Below are 17122 nucleotides of genomic sequence, written 5' to 3'. Positions count from 1 at the left end.
CTATCAGCTCGGCATCAGCGGCCGCCGCCTCGTACCGTTTTGTTCATGGAGACATGAAACACCATGACGGTCGTTCGTTAATTAATCAGACACGAACGGGTTTTCCGGGCCGGCCAGGCAGCATTTTGTCGTCCGATAAAAACGAGACTTCATTTAAGAATGAAGCCAGACGAGGACGACGCCTTGAGCGGCATAAAACCGTCCTTGGGTGCGATCATTATCCTGTTATTTATGCGACAAAGATTTCCTGCAAATGGAAAGCAGAAAGCTGTGGTTGGTGTTGAACAAATGCGACCGTTTCAGTGTGTCCACCGGTCGATGGTTCCCTGCGGGACCGGACCGGTATAATTAGTGCAGCACCGAGCACGGCGCACGACCACGTCCGCCCGGCACGACACCTGTCACGAGCGGTCGGCTCATTTGGGCCGCCACGTCACCGGTACACGGCCCAGGGAGCCAATATCGCCGCCCAGCTCATAGTGTGAATGTAATAACCCAATGTCGGGCCGTGCCACCACCGGCTGTAAATAGTGCGGGCGCTGGGCCGACGTGAGGTGTCGGACGGGCTCTGACAGCTCGGCGCCGTTCATCACTGCAGAGTTAGCCAAGCGGTGGCGGCGCGGAGCCATCCAATCACATTCAGCTGCGACCACGGTCATGATTGTGCCCACTCGGACCGAAACGATGGAACTTGCAAATTGCAATGGAACTTGCACACGGGTGTCGGCTCGTACCGTAGCTGTGACTGTGAAACCACGGACCTCACCAGTGCTGGGTCAAATACGACCAACCCGATACCATGTGCGAACTGCGAGTCACTTCATCGAGCCCCCGCCGACACAATAGATAGGTTCATGAGACCTCGGTTCGCCTCTCGAACAATACCCGGCGCCTGGCGCAACAAGCGTGCCCGACTGTCAACCGCCGAGCCTCCCCAGGCGGACATTCCGTCCGGCCGGCCGCCGCCGCTCTCCGCCGTCCCAGCCGACGACTCCGCTCAGTGACCTGTTGCCGCCGCACGCGGGGCCATTTAGAGAGCGTCAGAGCGCAGCTCGGTCGGCCCGACGCGCTCATCTGACTTTGTAAACGTCTCATCATCGATGCCGACCTCGCTGTGACAATGTCCGCCTCTACTTAGCATCGTGTCACTCACGCCGGCGCCGGGGTCACCGCGAGTCTCTCCGGAGAAACACCCGGCTCGCGCTGATCCAGTGCGCACCAGGCACCGCGACGTCGGCTCAGGCGCGGGGCAATCAGAGACTCCGGTCACCAGGGAGTCCAGCTGCGGCGCCTGCCGATACTGACGGTCCGCAGGGAGGCAGCGCGTGCTGGATACGCAGCCAGCGGAGCCGCCCTGATCAAAGACGCCCGCGAACATCAAAGGGACGACCCGATCGAGCCAGCGGCGGCGATGGAGAACGGCGCCAATATTAGGGCCGACTGCACGGCTGAGGGAGCCGCTACAAACAACGTCGAGGCATAGATTGGTCGGTGGACTGTGTATCAGAGCGACGAGCTGAGAATGACTAATACAGCGAATGTCAGCAGCAAGAAGCTTCCCATTTGCTTTGATTAACTGGCAGTCGTGCTGGAAAATAGTTACGTAACACATTTAACTTCATGATGTCTTCCTATCAGAACAAATATTTAATTTCAATCTAAATATATGGAATATAAGTTGAACAAATACATGTGAAATCCAATCAGTGCAGTCACAACCGACGCTGCCTGTCGACTCAGCGTAACAATGAACATTGAACAATTGATCGGCATCTCTGAGAACTAGCTTATGCAGGTAACGACTATAACAAGCTACTGAATGATCGGCTCTCTCAGAAGACAGCTTCAGACACTCGATAGGACGGCTCAGATCGCCGGACGGTTGAATAGCTTTCTATGACGGTCGCTGCTGCATGACACGATACCTGTCACTGCACCTGCCACACCCGTCACCGCGGCCGACAGAGCTGTCACGACCCGAGACGGCGGTGTCGGGCTGTCAGCTGACAGCTCCGGGGACCAGCGGCGACATGGTATTCAGTGCTGGCGTGTGCCGAGTTATTACTTAGCTCTCTGTGGTCGGTTGCCTATATCGCCACGCCATGTGTGGATCGCCCATGATCGTAAATACATACATACATACATACATATGGGGATAGGGGAAGGCCCAGGGGACGGGGAGGGGGGGGGCGAAGGGGAGGGCTGTACGCACCTGCTGATGAGGAGCGGGGGCGGGGCTGGAGGAGTATCGCAAACACACTGCACTGCGTGCATGGGGAAGTGAAATGCACTCAATCACGCCCCAACGGCCCATATCTAGCCTTGGATGAGAAGGAGGCGACAACTAGAAAAACACACACTGTGGACACATGACCAGGCTTGGGCGATGGGGAAAAGGGCGGCAAGAACACGTAAGGATACATAGCCAGACTTGAAAAGCAAGTGCCACGCACAAGCACAGCACGGCATGCGGGGCACAGGATACAAACAGCGAAGGGAAACACGGAGAGGATAGAGCGAGCCCGGAGCCCGGTCCGAGGCATGCCCGCTGGATTAGCGAGCTATGCCGTAGCTTTTATAGGCAGACAACTTTTTGAGTGAAATGATCGGTTGTCAAACAAAAGAGACATCAATAAGCGTAAAACGACAACATGTTTCGCCATGGCTTATAATCTGGATACGAACTTACACCTTTTCCAGCGTTCCAACGAACACATCCTAATCCATCAATGTCGGCGAAACTTTGGCTCCGTAATCCGTACCTACCCGCCCCATTGCCTCAAAGTTGGCAGAACGTGCGACTGCGACAAAGATATGCAGCGAGCTACCATCGCCAGCCTCATAGTTGCACGGATTACCGACAATTACCATAATCTTTCCTTCATTCACAAGCCTAAAACAAACCAGTCAATACGCTTAGAAGCACGGGTGCAGCTGTCCTGCACATGTAACCACTGACCAGCAAGCCCACATTCAAGCAACTACGGCGAGCTCATGACACCGACCACCGACGGCGCTGGGCGACCTTCCATGTATGATGCCTGTCCGGGTCGGTAACCATTACAAAACTGCGCTCTGCAGCGGCGGTGACAAGCGGCCGTCACCACTCGGTTCCAGTGCCCACGCTAAGCCGGTCATTGGAGTGATTTATCGGCCGTGGTCGCCAGCAGATCGGGCCGCGATCGCAGCTGACGTCAGACCACGCCGACCGACGTTTTTACGTCGCCGCGTGCGATAGCGTACCCACCTGAGGAAACCCGACGGTGCCGGTCTCCGCGGAACCGTTACGGCGCTCGGTGACAGACCGGACCTGAGAGTCTGAGCGCTGTGGACGATCCTCCGCGCAGGGTCCACCGGCAGCGACACAACAGCGAACAGCACCTCACCGCGCGGCCACGCACGCGACTGACGGCGGTGAGCGGCCGGCGACCGACGCGCCTACCCCGCCCCAGGCCGAGCGGCGAGCGACCACCAACTGATCGGCGAGGCCAGCCGCCTACTTCAGCGCCCCTGGCGGCGGCCACCGCAAACTGAGTCAACAAGGTGCCGGCCCGGCCGGCAGGGTCGGCGCGGACCGGGCGGATACCTCGGAATGTCACTGAAAAGCGGCTCATTCTGGGCTGAGGGGATCAGAGACGATCACAATAGAGCACATAATGAGGACAGACATCAAGGACGGGATCGGGAGGGATGGGCACCGGGGGCGGGGAGGAGCTGATCCGTCCACATCGCGGGAAGCATCGCGGAAAAGACATCACTGGAAACATCGCGGAAAAGGTCCAAGGTGACGGCGGGCAAAACAGCCTCCAAATGAGTCACAGGTCGAGCGAGACCCGGCAGCGACAGAGGTGAAACGACCGTCCCGGCGAGCTCGGCAGTCAGTCGGCGCGACACGTTCCCGAGACCGTCGGTAGACGTTCCCGAGACCGTCGGTAGACTAATCATCCACAGAGTATAGTCCTGTTCGGCAAGAAAAAGGAAAACATGCGGTGTGTTCGCATGAGAAATGCCACATTCGATGCTTAATCAAATAAAGAAAGCAACCGGTGAGACTCCGGGCAAGCAAACATAACGAGTCAGCATAACCTTTGGGACATCAAAGGGATCGTTATCAAATTAGACATTGAACATCGGCAGTAGCAATGAAACAGAGTCCGCACCGTCAACCGTACCACCATACCGTCGTGTAGAACGTAGACGAATATCAAACGACCCCCCACACAGCAAATTATGAGCAAAATGTGTGATCAGACTACCGCACCTATCCGGTTATAACCAACATTAGGGATTCTAAGTTAATTTCGGCACCCGTGGGCCGATGTCTAAAGCTTGGTTCACTCAGTGTCTCCAGTTTGGTCGACACTTGTCTCCACTCCAGTCGTCCCTGTCTCCGATCCCGTCGTTCCGTGTTTCCGCTCCCGTCTCTTGCTCCCGACCCGTGTCTCCGTTCCCGTTTTTTGCTTTTAACCCGTGTATCCGTTGACCGTTCCAGTCGTCCTTCGTCTCCATTCCAGTTGACCCTGTCTCCGTTCCGGCCGACCCGATGTCTCCGCCTCAGTCAACTCGTGTCTCCACCCCGGTCAACTCGTGTCTCCGATCCCATCGACCCGTCTCCGCTTTGGTCGACCTGCATCTCAGGTTATCTCCGATCCGATCGGGCTTAGTCCAAAATGGTGAAAGGCCTTCTTACAACACTCGACACATTACACAGGCTGACAAGACACAAACACAATGCTTCAGTTAAAAGTCATCAAAATGATAAGAATGGGATGATTCAGCATATCACAAATTGATTGGAGAATGCCAACAATTGATGAATGTGTGGCAAACCAATTGTAGAGCTAAAAGAAGCATGGTAAGTAAGGTCAAAGATGTGAGACTTGCAGATGTAGAGCTAATGTTGTCAACTCGACATGGCAATAGCTGATAACAAAGCATGTTGTCTGTCATAAATAGCCATATAGCAACCAGCAATAATGAATGGGAGTATACCTGCATCCCAGCAGGAATCACTAATAGATCATGTCACACAACAAAAACACATACTACACATGGACTTAATCTGCTTTTATGATCTTATACTTTTCCCACTGAAGAAACTAATAGTCTTGCCTCACACAAAGTGTGTGGTATCCTTACCTTGAGCTGACATGATGAGGTAGGTGGTTCAAATTAGCAGATCCAATGAAAACACTCTGTCTTGATGGCTGCAGCTCTCAGCAGGTCAGCTCCAGTCTATGCACTCAGCATGAAATTGTTTGAAACTGACATAAGCTTGGACCTGGTAGAAAGACATATGCACCATAAGAAGGGTTGATGTATCTAAATATTTTATAAGCTGTCACTGGCATACCCAGACATGTGCACGGATCCCAGAAGACCAAACACGACAATCAAGAAGACTGAGATTAGTGACCCTGCATGGGATTTTTGTTGAAAACATTGCTTATGAAGGCCTCCAAATGACCTAATGTTCTTGCATTTCTTCAGGCTTGACAGTTCTGAGAAAATTCCTGAAGATCCATCTCAGATCATTGATCCAAAATGGATCTAGAGGGACTTTCTCAGAACTGCCAACTCTGAATGAATCCACAAACATTGGTTCATTTGTAGGCTTTAATAAGCAATGTTTTCTACTATAATTCCATGCTTGAAGATCATTAATCTAGTGGCCATCTCGATTTTTGTGTTATGTTGTGTGGGATCTGCGCACAGGTCTCAGTCTGAGCGATCTGAGCTGAGCATACCTATATGATTATCTTTGCATTCATCCAATGACGGTGAAGGGCATACAATATACAAAATCATTCAAAATGCATGCAAATTCCAGAATGATAGCAATAGAGCACAATTTAAGATTACACCTGGTAAAAATTAGGCTTTTCAAGGCTGCAAAAGAAACAGAAATCTGAGAAATACATGTTCCCTCAACCAATATATGCACCACTAGTCATTACTTTCTTGTAATGACATTAGACATAGGAATAAGATCACATGGAACATAACCGTACCTACAACTGAGTAGGCACATCAATAAATCAATGCAAAGGAAGGCAGAAACTGGGCAGAAACACCAAACCGCCGCAGCCGCACACGGTCATTGAATTGAAAAATAGCCATATTGCCTCAATATGTAAACATCGCCACGAATGCTAAACCACTGTCCAATTTGCCTATTTCAAGGAAAATGCAATTTAAACGTCCAGAAAGTAGAAAATACATATGACATGAGACACATGTTCTAAATCGTGATGACCTTTCAACAAATTTTTATTTTCCTATACATCAGAAAGAAATTAGAATAAGATCAGTCAGTTTATATAGCCTTGGATCAGTCTCTCATAAATGTGAGACGTGTGAGACAAAAATTTGAGACCTTAGCTAGGACGTTATGAAATAATGGTTGAAGCGGAATTCAATGAAATCAATAATTTGGGCTCTTTAATTTGAGAATGATGAAAGCAAAACAGGATTGAAGTGTTAATTTATTGTGATAATATGTGTCGAATTGCATTACTTTTTGCTGTGTTTTAGTTTGATTTTGGTATCCTTGATTCACCAAGTTCTTTTTCCTTCTGGCACCTATCATACTAAATCTGACGTCTTGAGTAAATTTTTGTAAGATGTATATTTAGGCTATGAAATGCGTAAATTATAACAAAATAACAAGAATTTCTGTCTTAAAATGATAACTGTTCGCTTTTTGGAAAATACTCGAACGTTAAAAGCGCAATTGTTTTCACTTTCAAGCGCTTTGTCTCTTGCTGCTGATGATTGGTTTATGTCTTATGACATCATGAGACATGAAACCAAATAAAATATCGAAGATTAACTGCAGGAGAAACAAATTTCTCATGTTTGCTCAGAGTGCTTCGTATTTGACACAAATTGATATTTGGGATATGTATGTTTTTTGTATTTCATTATTTGTTTTAGGTATGATATAAATTGGTTCCAGGTTTTTATGGCTGATATTTTTGGGGAAAAGGAGATGGTGTTTGTGAAAACACTTTTGTGTTCCAACATGGAGCCTGAGTTGGTTCAGGAGTCTAAAAATGAAAATCAATTTAATTTAGCATAGCTAGGTAACAGGGCTTTGCCAATATTTTGTCATGTACTGTATAAATGAGTTTTGTGCATGGTTTAGGTACCTTTTACTAACTGTTTGTTGCAATGGAGGCACGTATCAGTATTCTCACCTACCCTGCGAAAAAATACTGCTGGGGTCAAAAATGTGACTATAGTTCGTTTTTTTCTAAGTTCGACCCTCACTGTAAACGTCTCTTTGAACACAGCACGAGAATTGGTAGCTGAATTACTGAGAAAACTCGTTGGCGCACAATGATTTCGCAGACGATCAATTGTATCAAAATTATTTCTACCTGGCTCCTTTTTCCCAGACTCGAAACTTGGTATTTGCAACCCCACAAGGATCGAGGACTTCTCAGGAAGTGTAGCTGAACTAATGAATAAATTTCAGGGCGTTTGATTTAACAGTACCTACATCATCGGTGTTAGAAGCTTATTTTGGAAATGTTAGTTCATACCTCCAATGCAAAGTGCGCTAACCAGTTTTCTCAGTAATTCAGCTAGCAATCTCGTGCTGTTTCCAAAAAGATGTTTACAGTGAGGGTCGAACTTAAAAAAAAACGAACTATAACTTAACCAGCTAATTTTTCCCACATCAGCAGATTGTTAAGTTTCGCTCCTGAAACTTGTTATTTACTTAAAACCTAAATTTATCACAGCCAGCAATTTTTATGTTAGAAAGGCAAGCCTCGGTTTAACAAATAAAAATGTTTCTTCAATCATGTGTAGGTACCTTTTGGCTTTGACTCACCAAAACTAGTTAAGTGCTTCTTTTTATCATGTCAATGGCAGTAAAAGTATATGAAAGTCAACTGCTTACCTTTTCTTTTTATGAATCATATGCTTAATTTTCTTTTTCCTTTTGGTACTTTAACTTAGGTACTTGATGCTTCCCTGCCAGATTCTAATGCATACTACATACTTACTATATAGTTATATTAATAATTACCTAAATGAAGCTTGATTTGAAATCAGCTGATAAAGCTTGGGTTGGAAATAAAGTTTCATTGAATATGAGCTTGACTAGAAATCAAACCTTTTTTTTTGCTTTTTGATGACTTATTGATGTTCATGGCATCAAAACCTATTACGGGCCATACTATTTTCTGGACAGTTTGCCAGCTGGCGTTGTATGATGGCGCTAGCAGAGCTTGTTATATATCAATGCCAGATTCAAATAACTAAACATCTATCTTTTAATTTTTCTATGAGTATTGAGTGTCATTTTACATGTTCATGTCCATCTCCTACAGTGTTTATATCAATAAATAACATAGCTATTGTACATCACCAGCCGGCCAGCCAGCTGAGTTTATCCAGTTGCTAGTAGGTAAGGCCCCATATTACTGGCTTTGAGTATTGGCATCATTTGTAGTATTTTTTTCTTTTTTGAATCCTAGTGGTTAATTATATAAAGGAGGGTTTATTTAGATATGTCTGCTGCTTATATATTACTGGGTTTGCTACCTAACAAAGATGAGAACAACTTTGTGACCATACCAAATACCATGCGGCAAGTACCTACTCAAGTCAAATCACATCCTGTCTCTGTCATGTACCCACCAACGAACCTGGCAGGGACTACATTGTCTGACACACCTCTGAACTTCAACAGCAGCTCCCACATGGCAGACACAGGGGTGGCACGGCTGGACGCCAAGGTGCGTCAGGGCCAGGAGATCCTGGCCCAGCTGAAGCCTCTAAGGCACATTGAAGGCTGTGACAAGCTGGCGCGGAAGGTCAGTGCTGAGTTGAAGTTTCTGCAGAAGCTGCAGAGGAAGCCGCACATGCTGAAGGAGGACCACCTGCGCAGCAGCAACATGGAGAGCCTGCAGGCGATCGCCGACACGCTGTCGGCCGCTGAGGGCGCCGTGGCGGTGCTGGCCGCGTTCACCTGCCCCGAGACGGGCGAGCGTGTTGTGGTGGACGTGGTGGCCGCCGGCGGCGCCGAGTGGGTCAAGGTGATCTCTCGGAACCCGGCGGCGCTGCAGCGCGTGTCGCTGGGCCAGGGAGAGTTCGGCCAGCGCTCCACTCAGGAGCAGGCCGAGCGCTACCTGGCCGCCGCCGACGGGAACCGACACTACTTCCGACCGCCGACGGTCCGGTTCGTGTTCTCGGCGGGCGTCGGCCGCCGGCTGGCGGAGCGACTCAGGGCCCGCGGCGTCACCGTCACCGGTCAGTGCATCGACGACGAGCAGCTGGGAGTAGCCGCCGACTCCGACTCCGACTCGGGCTCCGACTCCAGCGGAGATGAGCTGGAGGAAGAGCGGGAGGAGACGGCGCCGCTAGATCAGGAGGAGGGGGATAACTCGGATGAAAGAGTGTCCGCCACGCTTGGATCTCTATCACCCGACTCCGGTCTGAACCTGGACGTGACGGCGATGCTGGCGTACGTGTCGAACCTCACCAACGGCCACTGCCACGCCTCCTTCTCCGAGCCGGTGCTGTCTCAGCAGGCCGCCTGGGAGCGCGAGACGCCCGTGAAGCCCGCCCTGGACCGCCTGTTCGCCGGACGGCAGCTCGTATGCTGCCGTTCCGCCGAGCGGGCGTTCGTCTCCATCGTGAACACGGTGGGCGGGCCGAGCGAGCAGGCACGCGCGCGTCTCCTGCTGCAGCGACTGCAGGTGGTGGAGGACCGCACGGCGCCGGCCACCGCTCTGCTCGCGGCGCGCGGAAAGGTGCGCGGTCGCTCGGCGGCTGTGTTCGGCACCGGTGAGGCGCTGCGCATCCCCACCGTGACGGCTAACACTGGCTTTGTGCGCGCCGCCGCCGGACAGGGTGTGAAGTTAACGGCTCTCACCCATGGCTCCCGAGCGCTGACCGAGGCCAAGGAGCACCCAGCTGCCGAGGGCGGGCCGGCAGCGGAGGCCGGAGGCACACAGCCGGTGGAAGATGAAGGAAGCTCCAGCAGCGACACGAGCCCGCCGAGCTCCGACGTAGACGAATCAGTTCCCGGGTCACTGGACGCAGTGGCGCCGCTGTCGCAGCCGAGCCCGCTGCCCGTGTTCTAACTGTGACGAAGACTGGCAGCCCCATTGGCAGTCTTTTGCAGCGTGTGTGTGTGAAATTGAACAGAGTGAATGTCCGCCGTCTTTATTTTCAGATTGAGCCAAAGCTGTTGCTTATGTTAATCATGGAGGATGATTCTGATTCTGATGAGTATGAATTTGCGAAGTGCAACATAGCGCTTCTAAAAGAGACGATTCGTGAATTGCGCGCGAGTGACACGCCACACGCCAAGTGGCCCTTGTTGCCCGGTCTTCGGGATGAATGGGAGCTCTGCGCTGAGACCGAGGATTCGAGCTCGCCCACAGCCTCCGCCAGGAAGCGCGCTTTATCTTCCAGCTCCGGCACCAACGTGAAACGAGCTCGCCGCCTGTCTGCGCCCTCCTCCGACCCAGAGGACTCTGCCGGGAGTGATGTCGCCTCTGAGGCTGACCTCCCCGGCTCCCCGGCTGCCCCGCCGGCCCTGGACACCCCAGCTGTCGCCCGTGTTCCCTCCGACCCGCCACCACCCTCTAGTAGTGAGCTGACTGTAACCGCCGCGCCGGCCGGTGGAGGGACCACCGGTGCCGCCGACGGCCCGGTGGCAGCGGTGGACGTGGCAGCGCTGGAGTCTCAGCAGCTGACAGATGCCAGTCACCTGCGGCTGGAGCCTAACCTGGTACTGGTGGCTGCTGATACTGCGCTGGATGCCCCGACCGCCGCCCGCTGGCTGCAGCACACGCTCACACCCAAGGTGAGGACGATTCCCCATAAGGGTCAGGACAGGTGGAAAGAGGACAGACAAAAAAGTACTTGCCGCTTTATGCCTCGTGGATACTTGCCAGCTTCTCGAAGTATGACATATCACGTAACTCTCGCAGCTCGTTTTCTGAGTTGCCGTGTCATTCGTTATCACCGATCGGCTGAACCTGCTCACCCGCCTGTCATTTTTCCCGTTGTCTGTTTCTGACCCAGCCATGTTCCTCCGTCAGCTGCTGTCCGGTGAAATGCCGTCCGCGGAGCTGGTCTCTGCTCTGGTCGGCCTGTCCGGCCGGCACCCGGAACAGATCATTGAGCACTGTCTGCTGCCTCTGACGGCTGGAGAGCTACTCACCTGTGACGATCTGGCCACCCGACTGGTCACCGAGGGACTGCAGGAGACCCACCGGATGCAGCTCGTCAGGTCAGTGACACCAGTCGGACTGCTGGCCAGGCCAGTTAGCAGACTGGACTCTTCAGTCTTCAGTTCACGTAGTCAGTGTTCATCCAGTTGGTGAGGCTGACTATCAAGGGTCTTCCATGGTTTATGCCTGTCTTTCTTGGTTATTTCTGCGTTGCATCTCTTTTTGCTAAAAACTTGAACAGTCATATGCTCAGGGATCAATTTCAACGTCTTATTTTCAACGTCAGATGCCTTTTACTTTACCATCGAGAAGTTCTAAGTCCCTGACGTGTACCCTCCCCCCTCAGACGTCTGTGCGGCCGGCCGTTGTCCCCTGCAGCCGTCTCTCTGCTGCTCTCACTCCTGCCCGTCTGTCCACCCTCCGCTGATCTGGCGGCCACCCTCACCGACCGACTGGAATCCTCAGCCGCCGAGGAGCAGCACCGCTCCAGCGCCGCGTTCGCTCGGCTCCTGCTCCTGACAGTACAGCGGACAGGCCATCTACTGGACGCCGGTGAGCGGGCGCGGCTGGCGGCGGCCGCTGAGCGGGGTCGTACCGCGCTCAGGAGAGCCGTCCAGGCGGCGCTCAGAAAACTGGAGTGATTGAGGTGATGCAGTGTCTGGAAGAGGGGAGTGCAGTGATCTAGGGTCAGTGATAGGGTGTGTAGAGGGTGAGCGGGTGAAGTTTCAGTGAGTGTGACGGTGGCGCTGACAGTGGCTGTGGAAGCGTGGCAGCGGGTCGGATTGTGTGTCCGGGTCTGTTGTGTGCTGGTCTAGTGGTATGGTGGCTGGTTGTGCTGTGTTGACTGCTGGGTTCCGAGATGTGCTGGCCGTGCGTCTGTGATGCTGGGTCAGGACAGAGCAGTTTACTGTGTGTTGTAGGGCGAGTGGCGCTCGGGCGGGCTCTGTCCCTGGTACGCGTCTGTAGTGGGCCGGAGCTCTATCAGAAGCCGGGGCTGCCAAGAGTCGTTCGTGATGTCTGCCCGTCCAGCTGGGTGTATGATGCATGCTCAATTACCCACGGTACCAGATGGGCGCCACTACAGGACGTGACGTCCGCTTCTCGACCTCAGGCAGGCAGCTGGTGTGGCGACATTGCCTCCCGGCTGTCCTACAACGCAGGGTTCTAGCTCACTACCTGGTGAATAAGCAGAGGGGCTATTTTTTGTTTAACCCTCCGTTGTCCGTTTATCCGTTGTCCAAAACCCCAATGTTTCGGACAGCGCGTTCTTGCTTCTCGGTCTTCGTTCGGCTGAGCCCTTGATGCGCGAGCGTGTAACATTGACCTGCAATGGGGGTTTACCTCACCGCCAGAGCCTCGTGATTTACGGACTAGCAATCAACTGGGGCTCGCCGGTCGGCCTCTGAGGTATCTACGGCTAAATTGTGATAGGTGGATGACAATAGCGTGCATAATACTAGTGGGTGTTCACGAGGGTGTACAGCCGCGTTGCTAGTATTTTTGGTTGTCCTGACATTGGAAATACCTCCACCCTCCATATTTTTCTTCTCTCTACGGGCCGCCGCCCTGTCCGGTGATATTGCTCCAAGTTTCGGTTGTGTTGGCTGTGTGCGGTGAAGTTCAGTTACTTCTTTGGTGTCATAATAGGTCAAGGGGAGGGTATGTGCCACACGCGATGATGGGTATTTGAGCGCGGTGTGTTTCAGCCACAAAATGAGAAAAGACAATATATTTGCGCGCTACGACTGCAGTAGAACGTGTGTCAATTCGTTGTCCCGTCTCCTCCGCCCAGCATTCCCGTCTGATGGGTCATGACCATCGTCCCATGATTCCATACACGCGAAACGACTCAGCTGACCAATACATACATGTATTAGTTCTCTGTGGCGTCGACAGGCGGCGCTAACAGCGGCCGCTGAACAATCTCATCTCTCTCTTTCCATTCCTCCCAACAGTACTGGTAATAGCTATATGGCATAAACAATGAGAATGTGCTGAGAGGGCTGCCACACCGCCAGTAACGACAACCGTACACGCACTCACAAATCCACTTTGTACAAGCACAAAATAATTTGTCAAGGAGCGAGTGAAAAACACTAAAATGGTCGTTCGTCGTTCAGACTCTCACAACTCCATACAAAACTATGGCGGTCAGAGAGTAGCCGCAGCCCGCCACAGCGTGTCTCTGAGCTGCGGTCGGTCCTCTCCGGCGGGGTGCGCCGGGAAGACTCGCGCGCGCCGCCGGGCGGGGGCGGGGGCGGCCGCCGACGGGCAATATCACAGCGCCGGCGGTCGGCGGCCGGCGCGCTGGAATGTGGGACAGACAGAGTGGGCCCGGCGCGCGCGTCCGTGCCGCTCTCGTCGCCGGACAGCGATGGCGGGAGCGGACGGCCGCGCGCAAATGTGACCGTTAACATGGCGGGAAACGACCGCCACATGCAGGAACTAGCGCCGAATAGTCGGAATAAAGCGCTGATCACACCACAAATATTATATACCACCGGTCACAAAATGGCCGTACAACACGTCCTTAAAACGCGCCCCTCATTTCAGTCGTACATTTGGTGTGTCAGCTGCTGATAAAGTGTATCTCAGCCCAGCCAGCTGTGGAGGCCTGCAGCTGTCCCCCGGCCCCTGGCCAGGTCCCGGCGCCGTGACCGCTCAGCCGGCGGCCGGGTGGCGTCAGGTCAGGTAGCTGTCCCTCTGCTGAGTGATGGGCAGCTCCGGCGGAGGAGAGTCGTCCTCCTTGGCACGGCGCGGACGCTCCATGGTGGCCAGGGCCTCCACTGTAATGACAGAGCGACACGCCGTCAGCGGCTGAGGACTGAGGGTCAGTTAGTGATGGCACCCCAGACACCGAGGACAAACTAAGAGACCAGCCGGCTTACATGCCGCTGGTGGATGGTCTACGTGACACTCGCGGGCTGAGACAAGAATGGTTAATTTTACCCGGCTCGAACGATGGAAGTTCCCCTCTGTTCCGCACAGTTGAAGCGTACGAGGGGGTATCGAAAAGTTCTGATCATCACCATGAATTAGATGTGATAGAAATCTGATTTTTTCACATGATGTTCATTACTCCTTTACAGGTCACCACACACGACCGCAAACTTATTGCATCGTTTCTTCAGCTGCCTCAGGCGGTCATTGCAGGACCTTCGCACTGTCCCGTAAATCACTGCTCCACCCCATCAATGACGTCATTTCTGTCCATAAAACACCGGCCATAGTGTGGATTCTTCATCTCCCGTAACAATCAAGAGTCAGTTAATACCTGGCCAGGTGCATTTGTTAGATGCGGTAGGATTTGATGTCCACATCATGTTGTTTCTTCAATCGCAGCTCAGGACGAATAGGCGGGGGCGCTGTCGGTGCGGATAAAGCATCTTTCATGGGCTTTTTTGCGGCGATTTTGCTTGAGGCCATCTCGCAACTTCTTCAAAAGTGTGCAGTAGTGCTTGCTTATCATTATCCGACCATCATCAAGACAGTCGGTAATGACTATCCTACGCCAGATCTAGAACACTGATAGCATTGACCTTCCATATCGGCTTCTGCATCTTCGCCTTTTAAAAAGGACAGATGTGCCGTGCTTAAACTTCTTGATCATCTTTTTGTCTCTGGATCATACACATAGACCCATCATTCGTCACAAGTCATCAAATCATCGAAGATGTCTTCAATTTCCTAAAAAAGGCCTAGTTTTCATTTCGAAGGGCCAAGACGCATTTTTCTCTTGAACAAAGTAGACACACGAACCTCTAAGCGGGCTGACTCCTTTATCGTCTGTAGTTCTTCGCTGATAATATTTTCAGGCACTGCCAGCATCGAAACCTTTCTGTTGCACAATCATCTGAAAGGTCACACGACGATCTGTAAGGATGAGGTCCTCCACTTCCTTCACAGTCACCACCTTGTCAGTCACTGGTAGTCACTCACTTCTTGACTTCCGTGCAAGGGCCATGCAACAAAGTTGAAAATTATTTCTTCATTTTCGGTAAGTGCATGAGATGGGCTTTCCTCGCCATAAACTAATTTCATGTTCTTGATGCATTTTCTCAGTGTGATACCGTTTCAAATGGATTAGTTGGATGACGGTTCGGTCCTCAATGGGCCCAACACTAATCTTTTTTACTTCTAAGTCTCTCTTACATAGGATAAAACCAGTTCTCAGGATTCTCTTTGCGGGAACATTGTTCTTAACAACCAAATATCACACCAACCAAAAATCATCAAAATCGGTCTACATCTTCTATGTGATGATCAGAACTTTTCGATACCCCCTCGTATGCGGTCTGGAAACTGACGCTGAAGAACTGTACCGAAAAACACTACGCATTAAAGTTAAACCTGGCACGTATGTTTCCAACATAACCTTTTTTCCATTCGGCGAAATAGCATCATCTGCGATTCATACGTACCTGTTTGTTTTTCTCCTATCGTGCCGCTGGTCGACTTAGTGCACCGACGTCGACACTGGAACACACGTAACATGCACGTGAAGCGACTGAGCGTGCGACTCCGACTCCGACTATATTCGAGTCGTGCACTCGGGCAGCACAAGCAGGCGGTCAGCGCCGATAAGCTGAATCGGACAAGCTACGCGCCCTTGTGTAGGTTAGCCGATCGTGCTTTGTGACACGGGCACGCAAGCGGCCACTAGTCTACGCTCAAACAGGCATGACGGTGGACACGAAATAGCGTGAGGGCAGCACAAAGCAGCATCGACACAAATGGGGGCTTCAATCTAACGGTGAAAGCTGACATGTAAGATAACATTTGGTGGTAAACAAAGGGCCGCCAGGCTGTGATTCACTGAACAAGCGAACGTCATGCAGCTAGTGCTCGTACAAACCAATCTTTCATCCACCCGAAGAGCAACGTTACATCCTATCCCATGTCATAAGTATCTCTTAAAAATTATGGTTTGTGTCACTGTCAGCATTAACGTGCTGTGATTCAGATAGCTGTATGTGTTCAAACCGTTTTAAGTCAGTGCCTAATGCCTGGAACCTTGAGCAGCTCAAACATTTGGGATAGCCCGTGATTCGGACATCGTGACTCAATCTCTGCGTGGCTCGAGTGATGCTCGGTGGCCAGACAGGTTTGTGACCCGAACAGGCGTTGGACCGAGGTGTTTTGTGTAACCCGTTCGGTGGTGGCTGATAGCCGACTGCGCAATTCACGGGATACCTATCTGCAATCCCTTTAGTCGCCCCGTGCCGACACGCGGTGGGTGCGTCCATGCAGCAGACACCCCAGACATCCCTCTCCTCCCGCCGTCCACTCACCGGCCACGCGTTTGCTTTTCTCCGTCACCTGGCGGGCCAGGATCTCATTCAGCTGGAGAATATGCGCCCGCTGCAGCTTCTCGGTGACAACAGAGCCGCGCGGAGACGGACCCTGGTGGTCTGAGGGGGAAAGAGGAGATGTTATCAGTATGGTGGAACCAGCTGGAATAGCCACAGGGAACGTGGTAATGAGTGTGTGCCCGGCGATTCGGGGGCTCGGCGAGTCACATCCCTTAGCGTCCTTGGTGCTCATGACATAATCTTCGCTAAAGCAACTGCAATGTCAGCTGCAACGCAGTATGTCTAGTGGTGTATTGATAATTTACCACCCCGAGAAGCCAAGTTCTTCCGGCTCGCTGAAACTACTTACCGGCGGTTCCGATAGAGTCCAGGAAGCCGGTGCTCTGTGTCAGCATCCGTCGGATGGAGGCAGCCTTTCTGCTCCGCTGCAGTCGCTCCTCCACAGAGATGGGCTCCACCTCCTGGAGAAGAAGCGAGGGTATGAAGCAGGTCAGACCAGAGCCACTCTTCTAGGGGAAGAGGACATCCAACTCCTAACATGGAGCTAGACGGTCATCAGATATGATCTGCGGTTTAACCATACGAAATTAAGCAAGTGTGCTGTGAAAACAC

General features: G+C 51.9%; 3 protein-coding genes across 9 annotated transcripts in view; 1 reads left to right on the top strand and 2 right to left on the bottom strand.

The window, feature by feature from the left end:
• The window catches only part of LOC122393750 (protein O-mannosyl-transferase Tmtc3-like), a 50429-nt gene extending 44275 nt beyond the window's left edge, over nucleotides 1-6154 (bottom strand). Inside the window, exons 1-2 of one of the 3 annotated variants that reach the window (XM_043390082.1) lie at nucleotides 6012-6154; nucleotides 5140-5281 (exon numbers count right to left, since the gene is read on the bottom strand). In XM_043390082.1, coding sequence (XP_043246017.1) covers nucleotides 5140-5152 — 13 coding nt within the window. In that variant the 5' untranslated portion in view covers nucleotides 5153-5281; nucleotides 6012-6154. Of the gene's footprint in view, nucleotides 1-3247; nucleotides 3478-5139; nucleotides 5282-6011 lie in introns of those variants that run through there. The other 2 variants (XM_043390089.1, XM_043390098.1) reach the window with 2 other exon arrangements.
• A 712-nt stretch (nucleotides 6155-6866) lies between these two features.
• On the top strand, nucleotides 6867-12948 carry LOC122393744 (UPF0415 protein C7orf25 homolog). 3 transcript variants are annotated; one of them, XM_043390055.1, is made up of 4 exons: nucleotides 6867-6904; nucleotides 8705-10828; nucleotides 11067-11257; nucleotides 11545-12948. In XM_043390055.1, the coding sequence occupies exon 2, from the start codon at nucleotides 8715-8717 to the stop codon at nucleotides 10098-10100; it is 1386 nt and encodes a 461-aa protein (XP_043245990.1). In that variant the 5' UTR covers nucleotides 6867-6904; nucleotides 8705-8714; the 3' UTR covers nucleotides 10101-10828; nucleotides 11067-11257; nucleotides 11545-12948. The 3 variants fall into 3 exon arrangements, with proteins under 3 accessions (XP_043245990.1, XP_043246001.1, XP_043245981.1); XM_043390066.1 differs by having other exon boundaries at nucleotides 6879-6904; nucleotides 8708-10828; XM_043390046.1 differs by lacking the exon at nucleotides 6867-6904 and having other exon boundaries at nucleotides 7863-10828.
• Nucleotides 12949-13054: 106 nt separating this feature from the next.
• Nucleotides 13055-17122, bottom strand: part of LOC122393730 (bromodomain-containing protein 4B-like) — a 42284-nt gene continuing 38216 nt past the window's right edge. For 2 of the 3 annotated variants that reach the window (XM_043390001.1, XM_043390010.1), the window contains 3 exons: nucleotides 16860-16971; nucleotides 16490-16609; nucleotides 13055-13984 (listed from right to left, as the gene is read on the bottom strand). In XM_043390001.1, coding sequence (XP_043245936.1) covers nucleotides 13881-13984; nucleotides 16490-16609; nucleotides 16860-16971 — 336 coding nt within the window. In that variant the 3' untranslated portion in view covers nucleotides 13055-13880. Of the gene's footprint in view, nucleotides 13985-15619; nucleotides 15675-16489; nucleotides 16610-16859; nucleotides 16972-17122 lie in introns of all 3 variants that reach the window. The other variant, XM_043390019.1, reaches the window with a different exon arrangement.

Source organism: Amphibalanus amphitrite, unplaced genomic scaffold, assembly GCF_019059575.1.
Source record: "Amphibalanus amphitrite isolate SeventyFive unplaced genomic scaffold, NRLGWU_Aamphi_draft 000025F_arrow, whole genome shotgun sequence".
Lineage (NCBI taxonomy): Eukaryota > Metazoa > Arthropoda > Thecostraca > Balanomorpha > Balanidae > Amphibalanus > Amphibalanus amphitrite.
Note: the sequence above shows the minus strand (reverse complement) of the source record. Positions and strands in the feature narration are given on the sequence as shown.